The 16,347-nt window shown below is 43.7% G+C and overlaps 1 protein-coding gene across 6 annotated transcripts in view; it reads left to right on the forward strand.

Moving 5' to 3' along the window:
* The window catches only part of LOC117216569 (calmodulin-binding transcription activator 2), a 40,471-nt gene that overhangs the window by 5,332 nt on the left and 18,792 nt on the right, over window positions 1–16,347 (forward strand). For 5 of the 6 annotated variants that reach the window (XM_033463363.1, XM_033463362.1, XM_033463364.1 and 2 more), the window contains 3 exons: window positions 4,307–4,731; window positions 5,021–5,303; window positions 15,734–15,825. In XM_033463363.1, the coding sequence (XP_033319254.1) occupies window positions 4,498–4,731; window positions 5,021–5,303; window positions 15,734–15,825 (609 nt within the window). In that variant the 5' untranslated portion in view covers window positions 4,307–4,497. Of the gene's footprint in view, window positions 1–4,306; window positions 4,732–5,020; window positions 5,304–12,949; window positions 14,643–15,733; window positions 15,826–16,347 lie in introns of those variants that run through there. The other variant, XM_033463367.1, reaches the window with a different exon arrangement.

The raw sequence follows: 16,347 nt of genomic DNA on the forward strand, positions 1-16,347 counted from the left end.
AAGTAGTTGTTTGGCAAATCAGCCTGTAATTACGGACTAACAAATTTAGGAAGTTGTAGCATTTATCTGGTAATAGTAATAAATCTTTGGACTGAAAAGCGTCAGAGATGGTCGCGATGTTGTATGCATTTGTACAGGATATTAATGTTGGACAAACTGAAGTGTGTGGCAGAGCATCATGGCAAACTTGAAGCAAACAAACTTGCACCGACTAAAATGCTTCGCTCTTTTGCATGAACTTTGTCTAGAGATGCTGCTTGTTTAGGAAAACACCGCAAAAACAGCGAGCGTTTTTGCACCACTAACGTTACTTTGCTTGCACGGAACTAATATACGTAAATTGCGTTGCCTTTAACGAGCTGAATCAACGTGTACCCAGAGCACTAATTTAACGATGCATATTTTTAATTGCGTTACGTAGAGAAAATGTCTGATTACCGTGGTAAAGAAAAACCGATTCGCTCGAATATCGTGTACAAAGGAAATTCCGAAGTTCTCGGTTTCTTTTTTTTTTTTTTTGAAATATAAATTCAATTTATTTATAGCGATCGTTTCATTGATACAATTTTTGTAATCAGCCTGTAACTTCTTTGTACTTTAGGTAGATTCGCAGAAGAATATATCATATATATTCAAGGCAACCGAGAATAGAATTCTTTGTAGAAACAGATGGGCCACAGAGTCCTTTTCCAAAATTCACTTGCGTTCTGTAGGTTGTGTGTTCATGTGGATGGAGAACTAGGTCGGTTACTCTCGAAGGTGGTATAAATAAATAACAGAAGGAATATAAAACCGAACGACGCATCCCGAAAGCAAAGAAACGCACTTTGTTGGTAATTTCGCGTACCGCGTGCAGGCTGATTGGTTTTCCACGTAGAAAAATAAGCGTTGCCGATTTCCACGTATGTACGTACGAGATTCCATGAAGCTCTAACTCGATCACGGCTTTTTATACCTTACGATGCCACCTGTGTAACGGCGTCGCGCTCGTAACGCACTCGGCAATTTCACGAAAATTATCCTGTTCAGTTTGTTAGCCGTGCTCTCGATACACAAACTCGTCAGCTGTTATATTAACTGACACGCGACACGTGCAATTGATCGGCATTCCGCGCATACTACAAAAGTGTTTCAGGTGTTTGTAACGCCACATTTGCGTGCGAAGATATATCTTGTTTAGCTGGACTCGTAAATAGCGTTGCATAACCTGGCTAATTAAAGCTTTCCGATGACTGCCTCGAAACCATGTCCATTTAAGACACGTACGTCATAAGAAAAAAGAAAAAAAAAGATTCTCACACGAACATTGTTTCATCGATTCAAGGCCTCCGTCGGTTTTCGCACAGTTTCGCGTCCAAGCTTTCAACTTGAAATCGAAGAGTCCTACCATTGTACAACGCAATGTGCAGAATTCTCAATTCGTCGTTGATCAGCTAGGAAACAGGTATCGTTGCCGATTTCATATGTTATTCAAAAGTTGTAGCGATATCCGGAGAAGTGCTCGTAAACCGGTTACAAGGTATCGTAGCCGCCTTTTTTCAAAATTCATGCCTTGAATTTCTCGATTCATGGGGAGAAGGAAACTGGGTCATTGCGTCTCAAAGGAAGGGTGGTTGGCTTCAAGGCGAATCGCAGAGTTAAAGCGAGTGAGTGAGATATTAAGAGGGCAAAGAGGTCTAGAGGAGAAGGGCGTAACAGGCCGGAAGGGCGTGGAGAATGGTTGAACGATCGAGAAGCCATGACGAAATTCCATGTACATTGTATTCCTTTGTGAGCCACGTGCCTGTCCTAGAAGATTGGAACGTCTTTTGTTAGGGGATTATTGGCGCTTGATCAGCCATTAAATTGGTTAATTTGCGATCAAACAAACAGCAGGATAAGCGAGTTCGTGTCGTTACTCTGCTTTCCGTCATAACTTTCCATATTCACTGACAATTTCTTTCATCGTACAAGTTACGAGAGCGATATTTTACTAATATACATCGTGAATAGAAAATCTCGTGCCATCTAATCAAGGGGCAATAACTTGAACGTACGTTATACGTAGTAGTAACGTTCTCCCGTGATATCGTATTTTATGAGGGTTGAAATGCGTTGGAGAATTAGGTCTCTGCTCTCAAAGCGGAAGGCGAGAGGGTAACTGTCTTCAAGGTGAATCCCAAACTCTGAAGTGCAGTAAAGATAGAGAGTGAGCAAGCTTGGAGGGAGGATAAGAGGTCGGAAGGGCGTGGAGAATGATGAAATTCCGAGTAGACAAGTCTCTTCTCTCGAGTAAGTACTTAGTCGTTATGGACTTTCGAGTGAGAAGGGAAATTTCGCTGAGAGTACGATCGGATCTCGCATTGTTTCGTACATAGTTTAGCTCGCGAACCGGTGATTACCGTCTATAGTTAATTTTCGTTCGATTCCACCTTAATTCCACGGATCTAAGTAACGTACAAAGTATCGTGGAATTGTAGAAGCGTTTAGCTACGATTCGAACGTGGAAATCGATTTTCGCGAATGTTACTGCAGGCCGGAAATTAAGTTTGTTTTCGTCAAAGGGAGAGTAACTGTCGTCGAGGCGAGTGGCAAAGTCAAAGTGTACCAGGGGATGAGGACGAGCTGAAAGGGCGTGGAGGATGACGAAATTCCGAGTAGATGGGGATCCTTTGTGAATTATCGTCTTTTTCCCTGGATTCTCGTTTAAGGGGACCGATGTTCCATCGACAGGAAGTGCACAGAGATTTCGAAACTTCTTATCGACTATCCCTCGACGAAACAATCGGAAGTATGTTCGAGCTAATCGTTGTTATTAGGGGATGTTCGGGTTAGAATACGAAACACACAAAGCTCACTATCGATCGGTGAATCTACAAATGTAGGACACTCGAACATGTTGTCACAGTCGTGCAATGCTAAACAGGCGAAGTCGCGTGCTTTTAATCGTAGGACATTAACATAGCTGTCATTTTTATTTACATGGTTGTATTTGTGATGTTAAAAAAATATACGATCATATAGGAAAATTTGTGAAAAATTCAAAGTTCGGTGAGCTCGAGCGACAACCTTTGGACGCTTGTATCCTTGAAAAATTGGAAAAAATTGTCGCAAATTTGAAAATTCGCATGTGAATTGAATATATCAACCGAAAGGACTGTTAAAAATTTAAATTTGAATTTGAGAGGTCTGTTAAAAATTGGAATTCGATATTTAATTCTAGTCAGAATACACGAATAGCTATGGAAGAAAGGCAATCAGTTGGAGGATGTTGTGTTTCGGATTTCATCAAAAAACTGGCAACGTTTCTACCCCTATTCAAATAATTTCAAGTCTCTCATCTCTATGATGGAATTCGTTTTTCGGAAGACTTTGACTCAATTTTACTGGCTAAATCTATGATAATGGCTGCCAAGAATCGTACGTACGATAATGGCTGCCAACTAGAATCAACTTTGCAAAGCCAGCTAGCTATGAAATCGTAAAAAAATAGAATTGTCGGTACTTACACGGATCCGTATAGATCTATACCTGGTCGTATGATTATTCAAGAATGTAGAACGGAATAGCAGTAAATGAATCGGTCACGATCCGATAAACGAAAGAAATGAAATTCTTCGTATAAAGGAAGACGAATTTCGAAAGATATAGTTTCTCCAGACGTGATTTTGGATACACGCAACACCCTCGCGTGCTTCCGATCCAAGAACTTAATATCGCGATGTTATTTGGAACGGTTTCAAATCTTCGAGCTCGTGTATATTCATTTCTTATTTTTGCAAGCAATCTATCACGAGTCCACGAAATCCGCCGTGATAACTGGCCATTAATATATTTCCTACTCTCAGCATTTTTACTATTCTCCGCCGTTGGTACATTTTGATCGATGAAATACAAAATAATCGTCGACGTAAGAGTTTTGACATTAGCATAATCTATTTCCAATACGTAGAAACATTTTGAAATGTTCATCTGAAAAGATAGAGTAGATACGGAAATCCATATGAAAATCTTGGAGTTCGTAACATCGTCTGTTTACAACTCGTCGAAGGCAAGGGATTTAAAATCGAGCGTTGGTACTCGCGTTAAGCGTTACTACTCATACTTTAGTAAAACGGCGCGTGAAAAGCGATCGTCAAAGGTAGATAGAGGCGGCTAGCGAAATAATCTCATCGATTTGCCTTGCGAAAGAAGCCACGGTGGTGCACGCTCGAATGACACGTTCATAAGGGAGTGAGAAGGCCGTGACATGGAATAGGATGGAAGGTAGGATCATCCTTTAAGACGACAGCTTTAATATCGAGTATCTTGGTGTACGTGTGTACAGGAGGAGCAGGTGGTAGCAATCGCGCTGGAGCTTTAAGAACCTAGGGGTGGAGGCTGGAGAACGCATTTCCCGTCGGATACTTGGATCAGCCGAAGAAGGAGGATCGCTTTCGAGGAAGCTTTCGTGCAACCTGTGCACGTTCTCCTTCTTCGTCAGTAACAGCAAGAAAGACTTAAAAGAGGACGGTGAGGATGAGGCAAGTAGTGGTATTGGAGCCGGCTGGCAGTGTTCTGGTGATCAGACAAACTTCCCTCGGTAGTAACGTTGCTACTAGTAACACCAATTCCAATGCTGGATCCAATAACGCTCACGAGACCCATGGGCTCGCCAATCACGCTGCTGTGTCCACGATTGCCTCCAATGATCACAATCAGAATCGTATCGTCGTCGTGCGCTCATCCTCCTCGACCTGCATGACCACCACGGTGAGTCGATTAATTCGTTTTATGGTTGGACCGAGTCAACTTGGATTTTCCTGTCGGGTAATGTTCCTCACCTAGGTATATAGGAACTTGTACCGGAAATCTCGAAGCAACTAAGCCGATCTCTTCTCACGTAGCTGTATTAGAATTAGCTGGATTTTGTTCTTCCTTTCTTTTTTTTTTTTTTGCATCGAGTATATGTTGGTTTGTAAATGTTTTATTGTGATGACTAGAAAAGTTCTTGCGATGTAACAACAAGCTTCCACAGAAGACATCGAACATTTTTCACCAGGCTGACAATCATTCATCCACGAACGGTAACAACATCAACATTAACGGGAACCTGAATGGAAATTCCGGGGCAATCGGTAGCAAAGCATCGACAAAGGTCGTGGTTGGTAGCGGAGGTTCCAAAGCGAACGAGAGAAACGATCATCTTAGGAACGATCACAAGAGCCAAGAAGGGATCGGTACCGGTGAATCGAACTCTGGATGTCGTCCAAGGACGAGCAAGGAAGCCGCTCACGAGAACGTCTCCTTAGACAGGAAACTCGATGGCGCGGATCCCATCTCCGGTAAGTACTTCCGCCATTACTTCCTTTTACCTTTGACAGACCAGCCGATCTTCCCGTGAATTATTTATTCCCCTATCGGCCATACTTCTTAGAAGGTAATAATTTACTTTGCTGTTTATGCACTGAAGGAGGAAACGATTTCATCGCTACTATTCTATGCTGTTACGATCGTCAGTTTCCACTCGATGACAAACGTTTATGAAGTTATGGCTTTATGTTCCTGCTTGCTATTGGAACGGTGCTCGTGCCATCAATCGTTTTATTCGTCGATTGATGGAAAAGGCTACGAGGTAATCGCGATTTTGGTTATAGTCGATCGATGTGCAATAGTCGAGCGAAAGTGCGTTGATTCGAGAGAAAATAGAACGCACAGTGTTTCCATTCAACGAACCGTTTCTTTGTGCGAGAGAACAAGTTCGATAAATGGAGACACGTATTCGCGAAACGATAATTTTTTGTTTTATTATTCTTTGAACGACTGTTCGCGACTCTTTTCCGCTCTCTTTGCCGATATTAGGAAACGCTATGGCCTAAAAGAATGTTACCAGCGTGGCACAGCTTTTTGCAACACGATAAAGCACTCTAATAAAAGTTTTCTAGCAAATTGGAGATCTCGTGACGATGTGCCTCGCTTTATGTATTGGTAGATTAATTAAAGAGATAAAACAAAGCGAAAGTTTGATGCATTTCAGAACACGAAGTACAATGTTAGATGTATTACGTTAACGTTATAAAATAGCATTGTGTACCAAGAATGCGTCGTTTGATGCGTGTGAGCCTCTATTTTTTCCACGAACCGCTTTATTATTTCAGCGTTCCTTTGGTTACTCGTCTCGTTTCAATAAACGAAGAGAACACGTTACGGTGAAAAATATTCTGCATTTTGTGCAGAACACCATCGAGTTTCATAGGACGAGCGCGCTCTTTAATTCTTCCCCTTTAAGACCCGCATTTAAATTTTAAACGAAGCTCATCGATCAAATTTCGCCCGGAATCAAAACTATTTAAGCCCGCATGAATTATACATAGTTTATATTAACTTCTACGACAGAAGAGAAACAATTACTCGAACCTCGTCTTAATGAATTTTTAACATCACAATGGGGGGTGGAGCGTGTTAAGTGTTTGTGTGTCGTTCTCTAACGAATTGTATGCATATATTTAACTACTTGTCAGGTCTGAAAATATCTCGCGCGCTCGCGGAAATAAAACGATATTTAATTACATTGCAAGTTATGTTATTTTTTTTTTCATTTCACGATTCGGTCGTATTTCAAGCGGAGTTTAGACCAAAGATCTTGCTGTTTTTATTACGCCAAGGTTGAGTTACTCGGAGCAGGAATCTGGTTAAACTTTTGAGGAAAAAAGATCCATTTCCGAGACCTCTTTGAAACTTTTTTTTTTTATCCGACTTACGAGAGCCGCGCTATCACGGTCGTATAATTTTTCTTCTCTCTCCTTCTTCCTCTTCTCTTCTCTTCTCTTTTTTTCATCCTGAACTTCGACGTCACGTGTTCCATTCTTTCGTCGTCAAAAGCTGCCCCTTTTTATCGCTCCCTGAAGTGACTTGCTTGTTCCACGTTTCCAGAATTGAATATATGCACGCGGTATGCATATGCAGTCCCAGTTACACACAGTCGTTGAAATACAGTATGTACACGTAGCGTGACAGAAATATACGTACTCGTGTTCAATTCGTCTCGAAATATTTTCCATGATGCGTATTTGTGCATGAGTCAGCAGGCTGATTAGTAACAGACGATAACTATAAACAGGATATAAATTGTTGGAAAACGCGAGTAACATGCTACGATCCTGTAAGGGGAAATAATTTAAATATTTCTGGTGCGAAAAATATCAGAGAGGTTTAGATGGCTCGATGAAATATACGAGGAGCTATTTTCATTTTCTAGTTACACGGTGCCGGCGCGGTGGATAGGGTGGTTGAAAAAATGTTTTGCTTCGAATCCACGCATGTATGTAGGTCTGTATAATGCTTTTACTGAAAGTAGGACGACCGTTTCGATCTTGAAACCACCCTCTTCTCGACTCGCTGGAATTTCACGATTCGATGCTTTTTTGAAACGTTTCAACGTCGCGCATATATACCGTTGTCGCGATCTTTTTGTAAAATATCCAATATAAAACAAAGCGTTCTTTCGCTTTCGATGCGAAAAGAGAACCAGATAAATGAGAAATAAATAGAAACAGTTCCACGAAAGTCGATATCGACGCGAGTTTCCATGTAATCGCGGCTTCATTATAGTTTTAGACTCTGGCATAAACTTTCTTCTAAGTGGCTTAGGCGTAAGTTTCCTTGAAAATTTTTATCGAGCGAAAGTGGCTATCGACGAGTTACGTCTGCAAAGTAGATTCAGACTTCCATACGTGTCCACTGTTTGCCTTACGCTAACGTATCGAACACATTCTGTTGTATAATAAGCGGTATATAAGCTTGAATTTTAAATAAGACCTTTAGGCGATCGCATTAAGTCTAATCAGCCAGCTCTATACTATGATTTTAATCGTCTTCCCGAACCAACAACTATATGCAATTTCTGTTACGAGGAATTCTATCTCCTTCCCGGAAACCATTGCTAAACAGGCTGTCTTCCTTATCGACTGGTGTCACAGTCCAGTGTGAACATTGTAGAACTTGAGTTTGCCACCCTCCATTGAAACAACCCCCCCGAAAGAACTGCACTCTCGCGGGTAAACTCCGCTGGGGATAATTCGTAGTTCCGGTAATATCCGCCAGAGCGGCGATTCTGTCACCTCTCCATACTTTTGCTTCATTTACGTAGGGGTAGGGCGACCTTACGATTTTTGTTCCCTCGAGCAAAAGGTCTTTCCACTATTTCTTCCCCCTTTATCGATTTTCCCCGGGATTTCGTTTCTGTGTTCGAAGGTCGAACTAGCCAGGCAATCGCGAGGATCTCGGATCGTAATTTCTCTGTTGGTAGACGACGTCTGATCGTCGAAATTTAGTGGTTCGTATCTAGAAATTACTATCCTCGTGCAAACGTCGGAATGCATCCCCCGAACAAGGCGTTGCTGGTTGGCTCTCCTGTACACATATATGCCTTATACAACGTCTCTTCTAGCCTATCCCCGACTATCCTGACCTATCCGAATCCTGCTGACTGGAGTAGGTATCGACCCCTCGAGGTGCAGGTACCAATCCTTCTTTTCCATCTGCCTGTCTCTTGCCTATCTTTTCCATTCGTCTTTTCTTCCACGAAATCCCGCTGGTGACCTTTCCAATTCTCTATCCTCTCGGTACCTTTAGTCTTCCTCCGTGTTTTCCTTTTTGCCTTGCTGTTTCTCATGCTGTCCGTCTTCGTTCCTCCCTCGTTCATTTTCTCGAGGGGATCCTAATTCGGGACGTTGCGTTTAACGACTATAGGCTACGACTTAGTTGTTAAACGCGAGTCTCGTGGTCCCTGGCAAGAAGTACCGAAGCAACTCGACGAATCCGAGCACGAGCTCCTTCGGACCCGGCGATCTTATTGATTGTCTTAGCTTTCCTGCCGTCACGTTCTCTCTCTCTCTCTCTTTTTCCCTCTCTCTCCCTCTTTCACTTCGCCTGGTCTGCACGGGAATACTTGCACACATAAAGAGACGTTCTCGTTCTATTCTCTGTCCATCTCTGTTTGGCCTGCACTGGAATAGGTACACAGGAATTTTCTTTTTCCCTCTCCTTTCTCCTCTGTCTTTCTCCCTCCCTCCCTTTCTCTCTTCTATCTCACTCCCCCCTCCCTCTCTCACTCATTCTCAAAGACTCTCATTCTCCCAATCTTTCTCTCGTTTCTCTTGTTTCCTTCTCTTGGTGGCTCGAAGAGCTATCGTCGTCGCCGACTAACGACCGGCGACTTACGTGTCCGGCTAACTTTGCCTCGTGTTCGACGAAACGGAGAGGCGATCTACGTGATAAAGGAACAAGAGGGATAAAGGCCACGAGGGACGAAGGGGAGCCTGTAAGGCGAAGTGAAAAAGAGAAAGCATGGAATTGAAGGATGACCGAGGGAGAGGAACACAGTCGGTGAAAGAGAGGGGAAAGGGAGAGATAGTTGGACAGGAGCCTCTGCCAACGTTCTATTTAAAGCCGTGGGGGTAGCAGCAGCTAGCTGACTGGTAATTTACGAGCTTATACCAAAAAGTTGGACACCTTGGGGATGGCTCCGCACTTTGACACGTGACCTACTTTTATCGGGTTACGTAATTGATCGTCTCGCGCCTGCCCCGTTTGCGCTTGTGAAATCTACGAGACCGAACCCCCTTTCTCTTTCTTTCCTACCCTCTTTTCTAATTCCTCCCGTTGCTATTTTTTTTTTATTTTCCCCCGGCTCTCCTCCATTTTTCCACGATTGTTACCTTGATCTTTCAACTTATTCCTTCGTTTCCATTTGTATTCTTGGTTGCTTCCTTCCGGGGGATCCAAACTTTTCCTTTTCTACGATCTTCTTCTTTCGTCCTGTTCTTCGATTGCTTTCAGGAACGTTTTTGCCTTCGTGCAACCTGCATCGAGATTTTTGTGGCCGATCGGTTGCATCGATTATGAAATGAAACATGCCTTCGGTCGTATATTTTCTGAAATGGTTTTAATCGAATTTTGGTAATTTAGCGTTGGCGAAAAAACTCATAATAGGGGTGCATTATGCTTTTTAATTCAAATTACTTTTTCATTCTTTAAGGTCGTTACACACAGCGACGGGGGGATGAGCGGGCGACAGCTCTATTTATATCGCATTTAACACACGAGGAGACCTTTGGGTTATTAGCCCTTTCAGCTTTGCGTGCTGACCTAAATGACGTGCAATTTAAAATTCGTGCGATATATTGATCCTCGCAATGTTACCTCCATGCCGTGGATTTCTAACAGATTTAATTATTTTTATTTATTTTACTGAAAGCTATTAGGAAACTCGATGATTTATAACCGTTGTCCGTGTGCTCTCTCTCCGTGAAGAGCACCTTCTCTATCGGAATGTGAATGCAATTCTCAAAGCGGCGGTTATTCCACGTTCTTCTATGGCCAAAACGATAAATCTGTCGTAAACGAATACAGTTATATGTAACGTTCCATTTCGATGGCTAGTCAGGAATTATGGATCATACGAGTAAACTCGGCGCGATACCAAAAATTAGTTGGCGGTCCAGCTGTAGGAGACAATAGCGATCATCCCTGGCCATACGTTGGTCGCAAGCTCGGCAATCATGCACCTTATGCGTTCCAGTTTTGGCCTCGTGCTTCTCTAAAAATAAGCCACCGTTTCTATTTCCTTTGATCTCCTGCTTTCCCATTATTCCTCGCTACGTGATACAGACACGTAGACACATAGGTCGAAAGTTCGAGCACGTGTAGATCCACGCCGGGTTGTTTCATCGCGTGACGAAACATTCGATAGTAGGTGGAAAGAAAGAAGAAAGAAGAATGTGACGAAAGGGAGAACATTTTCATCCCATTAACAGAGTGACATCGTTATCGAGGACGAAAAACGTAAGCCCGTGGATTTAACGTAAAATAATAAACACGTCTGTTTATAAGACGACACCGCGAGCAACGGGGTTGGTCGAGGATGAAGTTGTCCGCAGATATCGCAGGTTTATTTCATTTCGTTATGTCCCTCGTTACGAGATCCGCTCAATTACCAGTTTCTGGATAAATTACGAGCTTATGCGAGAAAATGTACGACTCGAGCGAGTTGCGAGTGCCAGCAATCCGGTGCTCCACTGCACATGCTCCACACGTGTATCTGTGTAAACAGACCATACACGTTTCCAACAGCCTAATTCAGATCTAACGGGTTATAAACGTAAATTCACACGTACACAGTTTTGGCGGCAGTTGTGTGCGTGAAAGTGCCGCTTAAATCCATATAAATTCGTGCCCATGAATCCATCCATTAATCAGATTCGCGATAGAGGGACTGGGGCCCGACGCCCGAGTGATTTCAAGCCTTCCCCGTCTCTCGTCTGCTCTCTTTTCGCCCCTTCTTTCTTTTTTTTTTTGTCTTTTTTCTCGCCGATATCTATAGGAAGCCCACTTGCGAGGGGTCACTAGGAGATGGCAGCACTTCCATTAAAATTCGACGCGAACTTTCTGCGAGAATCCGATGTATGCTGTGTCATGCCCTGCTTATAGCTCTATATAGCCTAGCTTGCAAGTCTCTGCAAAGGTACGGCTGTCATTGTACGTGTGGAAAATACGTGTGTAGGCGCGAAGGCAGTTGGCTATAACCTACGACGAGTCGTAGGTTGTGAGTGGAATATAGTTTAGGGGGTTGGTAAAGGGGGATGGGGAGAGATTAGGGAGCTGCGTCTGTATGTGCCCAAACGGGCAAATCTGCTCAACATTTTTCTCCTCCCTTCTTTTTTTTCCCTCTCCCGAGGGTTCGTTCTTTTACATTTCTCTTTTTTCATTTTCAACTGTTCTCGATTTGTTAACTGGTAACACGTTCGATTGGGAGTCGTACCTTTTTCTCCCTTTTTGCCTTCGCTTGGAAGTTCCTACGTCGAGCGCAAATATTGATGGCAGCTCGAGGAAACTTCCCCATTGGCAGTGGGTAGAATGTCAGGTGTTCGATAAATGCTGAATCACTGCAATTTTGCATTTTTAAAGTCCTGCCCCTTCTGTCCTAGCCTATTTCTCGCAGACCACGCTGGAAACAGCGTGCACTATCCTCTTTCCTTTTCCTTTCTCTTTTTTTTTATCCCTCCCTTTCCTTCTTTTCCCTCGCTTCTTGATTTCCACGGCGTAAAGCCGATTTATCGTCGAATTTGGGCGAAGCGTTTCCTCGCTTGTCCCAGTTAAACTAGCTCGGCTAATTAAAAAGAAAAAAGGAAGGAAACGAGAGAAACAAAAAGACACGCAGGAAAATAGGAAAGTTGCTTCTCGCAGCCGCGAGTATCCGTCCATTCTTTTCTTTTTCACCCTATCCCGGGATAGCTTGCACCGCGAGCGGTTCTCGAGCGTTCCCGGGGCAAAAGCCAAAGCCGTGTAAATCCGACGAGGGAAAAAGCTTCCACCTTCTGGAAAAGCACGAACGAAAAGGGAGTCGTTAAACGCTCATATAGGAATTATCCTGCATGGCGTTGTAAATGCCGCAGGAGGTTGGATAACAATCGATTATCATGGCTCGACACGGAGCAACACTCTGTGTTTCCAGCGTGTAGGATGATCCTGCGTCGAGAACAGTAGGAGTAGGTAGAGAAATGTACGCTTAGGCATTAATTTGCATTCTCGGTAATCCTTAATTTACAACTCCGTCGGAGTTTTCCAGAGGGTAGCATCGGCGAGTTCTCCGTGGAATTGGCTCGGTGTGCACCCACACCTTGCCGGCCAGGAACACGTAGAAGAGGGCGGCTGTTCGGCGGTGGGGGTGACATAGTGGGGTGAAGTAAGTGGGGTAGTGGCAATGTGAGTAAAGTGGGGAGGTTGGATATTGAAGGTGCAGCTGAAGAGAGGTGGTTGAAGAGGGGTCGAGGTAGATAGAAGGAAAAGGGATTCGGTGAACAGGGGCTGTGGCTGGGGCTGGATAGTCGGACTGGTCTCGATGGTGGGGAATGAATGCTATGAAATGGCGGAATAGGAAAGGGGTAGGGGACAGTCGTGGAAGGACGAGAAGAGGGGCGATGGACGGAGGTCGAGAGTCGCGGGTTGGCTCACTCTGCGGCTCCCGCCGCTCGGGAGCAGACACGCGGGGCCAAAGACTAATTTGAACCTATTTTATTAACAAAACAAAAACATACATATTTGTAAATAACACTAAATAACACGAAATACACACGTCTCCTAAAAGTCTCTTTACCTACTCTAAAAAAGAAATTTCTTAGACCTCTGTAAAAACAAAAGAACAAACAAAGCGAACGCGGAACGCAAGCGACAAAGTAACTATTTCCAGCCCTTAAGCGAATCGTTACGAAGCCTATAACGCAAAAAAAAGAGAGGAAGGATAAAAGGAGAAGAAATAGGAGAGAGGACACGCGAGGATAAGCGAGGGAGTAAAGAAAGGGAGATAGAAGGAAGGCCTATTTTCTGAAGCTCTACCACTGGTGGTATCGGCAGGAGAAAGGCGCGCGTGCGAGAAAGATAGAAAGAGTGATAGAGAGGAAAGAAGGGCGGAAGGAAAGGAAGGAAGGAAGGAAGGAAGGAAGGAAGGAAGGAAGGAAGGAAGAAAGGGAAGCAAGGAAGAGAAACGACGGAGGAAGCAAAGGATTGAACGCGGTAAAGGCGATCGTAAAACGCGTCAGCTGCGGGCGAATCTCTTTTTAAGTTCTCTCTGTACTGTGTGACCCTTACATTATTTTGTCCCTCCGATAGGGACAGGTTCAGTGTTGTAACTTAGGATATAAGAAGAATAAGAGCTCCTGGAACGCACAACAGAAAAAAGAAAGAGGAAGGAGAGTTGGAGAAAGAACGAGAACGAGACGAGTGTGTGTTTGATTTGAGAGGCGAGGACTCTAGCAGGAAGAAGGAAGCAAGGTCGAAGAGGTACAGAGAACTAACTAACTAGGAGATAGGGTGGACGAAAAAGGAGAGAAAGGAAAGAAGGTTTGTGAAAGAATTGTTCCGGGTTATTCGCGAGTATAGAATACAATGGGGCTCCAGGTTTTTATACTAGTACGAAGAAGCATTTAAAACAAACAGAGAAGGAGAGACAAAATTAAGAGTTATATTAGCAAGGAGAAGAAGGCGAAGATTCAAATCTTTATCGCGGTGTCATTTCCACGCGTTCGCCTCCACGTGTGTCGTCCATCAATCCGAGTACGTCGCGTCGAGTAAAGTCAACGACGTTCGTTGTGAATAATATTGTCTCTCTGTGACTCTTGATTTCTTTTCGATCAGCGGGCTGAAATTAAATTGACTTTCGAACCGAGGATAGGGATTATTTGAAACGGACAACCTGGCTCGCGTACACGATTCTTTGGGGGATATGTCCTGCCGTTCTAAGGGGAATCACCACCCACGTGCACGAGCCTCACGTAGAGGACAACGTCAAGCGAGTCGTGTTTCCATCCTAGAACCCGGCAGCAAGCTCTCCTGACAAAAAGAGTGCCGCCGTAGCTTGTCACGATCTAGAATCGCGAACACCGACCATTGTCGAGTCGCCATATCAGCCGCACACTCGTCCAAATTCACGAGGAGCCTGGGGATGCCTGCGAGAGCACAAAAACGATCGCGCTACGCGTACGTTCAAGGACGATGACGATCGGCCACGATCGGTAAGATCCAAGAAGCGGTCGCTCTGACGAGCGCCACGGAAATGGCGGGCTACAATCATTCGAATCCACAGCGTGTCGTCTATCACGCGACCTACCCGACGCCTCTCGCACCAAGTGAGTCCTTACGTTTCTTTCATACTACCAGGATTAGAAGGATATATTCCGATCGTCGTATATATACGTTACAACTCGACGACGAGGAGCTAAGAGCTTGATGCTGCGATTGCATTTTTATTTTAAATATGTCGTTATCCTCGCGATAATTGAACGACGCAATTCTAGACACTTTTACGGTGATGATTTCATTTTTTTTTCTTCTTCTGGCTTCCGCACTCGCTTTGAAATATTGTTGCTTTTTTCAATTTCCATATCGTTACGCTGGATGTTAGAAAAATGCAATATACGCAGAAGGTATCGGCAATAAATTACCAGACACCCGAGGAACTACAGCTGCACTGCCGGTGGTATCAATAACATCGTAGGCAAACCTGTGGCAGTAGACCGAAATATTTCATCCAACGAACAGCCGTTTCCTTAATGTCTTGGAACGTCAATACGCGTAATTTATTAGAACAACTCGTAACGTCAAGCAGTTTGCGTTTAGCGAGGATACACCGAGTTGTCCGTGAGTTAGAAATTGTTTCGTTCGTTTTCCAGGGACTGTGATGATATCGTTATATTTCACTTGTAATTTTTATCAACATAGTTCTAGATTGATAGCATCTAATGAAAACGTATTGCGTTATTCAGAAAATTAGAAAAGGGGAAAACTCTCCTTGGCACACCGCATTTTGTTTTCTTTTCGAATAAATTATGCGTTTTAAATCCCCGGGGAGGTAATACTATGCACGTGAAAAGTGCATTACTTTTAAAATTATTGTTCTCTTGCTCTCACACACGGGTTAGCTTACGATCGATAACAGCTTCGATCCGTTGCATATAAACATGACTAATAATATGTTATGCAAACGTCTAAGCTTTCGTCGAAATAAATATGCGAGCACGAATTACGATAACTCGCGTGATACCGGGAATAATCAGATTAGTGAACACTCGAATGATAAAATTAATCGAAAACTTACGTACATTATCGAGACCATTAGATTATTGAATCTCTTTGAATTTTCACAACTATTTCCCCCTCACCTAAAAATCTCGAATTATCGAGGACGCTTTTTCATCGTGTTCGTTGTCGTTCTGTTTAGATGGAGATCCGATAAAACTTCCGGAGAATTTGGAGACCTTGCCACGAGCTGAACATTTTCCAACTCAGAGGCATCGATGGAACACCAACGAGGTGAGTTGGTAAACGATTATTTTTAGCTTGAAATTCTATAAAACCACTCGATGCTTGAACTTTTTCGGGCGCCCATTAAGAACAGAGAAAAAGAAAAGACTAAACTATACGGCAAACTATATACTAGCGGAGAAAATGCAACGAGGTACGCGAGCGAAAAAGAGGAGCGGGTTAAAAAAAAGATAATGTCTCGGTCGAATTCTAACAAAAGAGCGTACAGTTTCCTAGCAGCGCCAACTGGATATACATTTACACGGCATTTCAGTAGGCACAACTGGAAAGTAAATAGCGACGTCGCAACGCCGTTGGTGGCTCGTACGTAGCGTCGGTGGTTAGAGAGGATAGATGCTGTCCGTCCGTGTGCAAGCTCACATCAGTGTGCAGGAGTGCACATACCAACACGTGGAGCACCGTGCACTCGTAGGTGTACCGATGTAGTCCACTGCTACTCTGACCCCGGTCGGCCTCCGATCAATAGCTGGAGCCAGCTAGAGAGCTCAGCCGAGCCGAGTTGAGTTTTCA

This window comes from Bombus bifarius, unplaced genomic scaffold (genome assembly GCF_011952205.1).
Source record: "Bombus bifarius isolate JDL3187 unplaced genomic scaffold, Bbif_JDL3187 scf7180000010271, whole genome shotgun sequence".
NCBI lineage: Eukaryota > Metazoa > Arthropoda > Insecta > Hymenoptera > Apidae > Bombus > Bombus bifarius.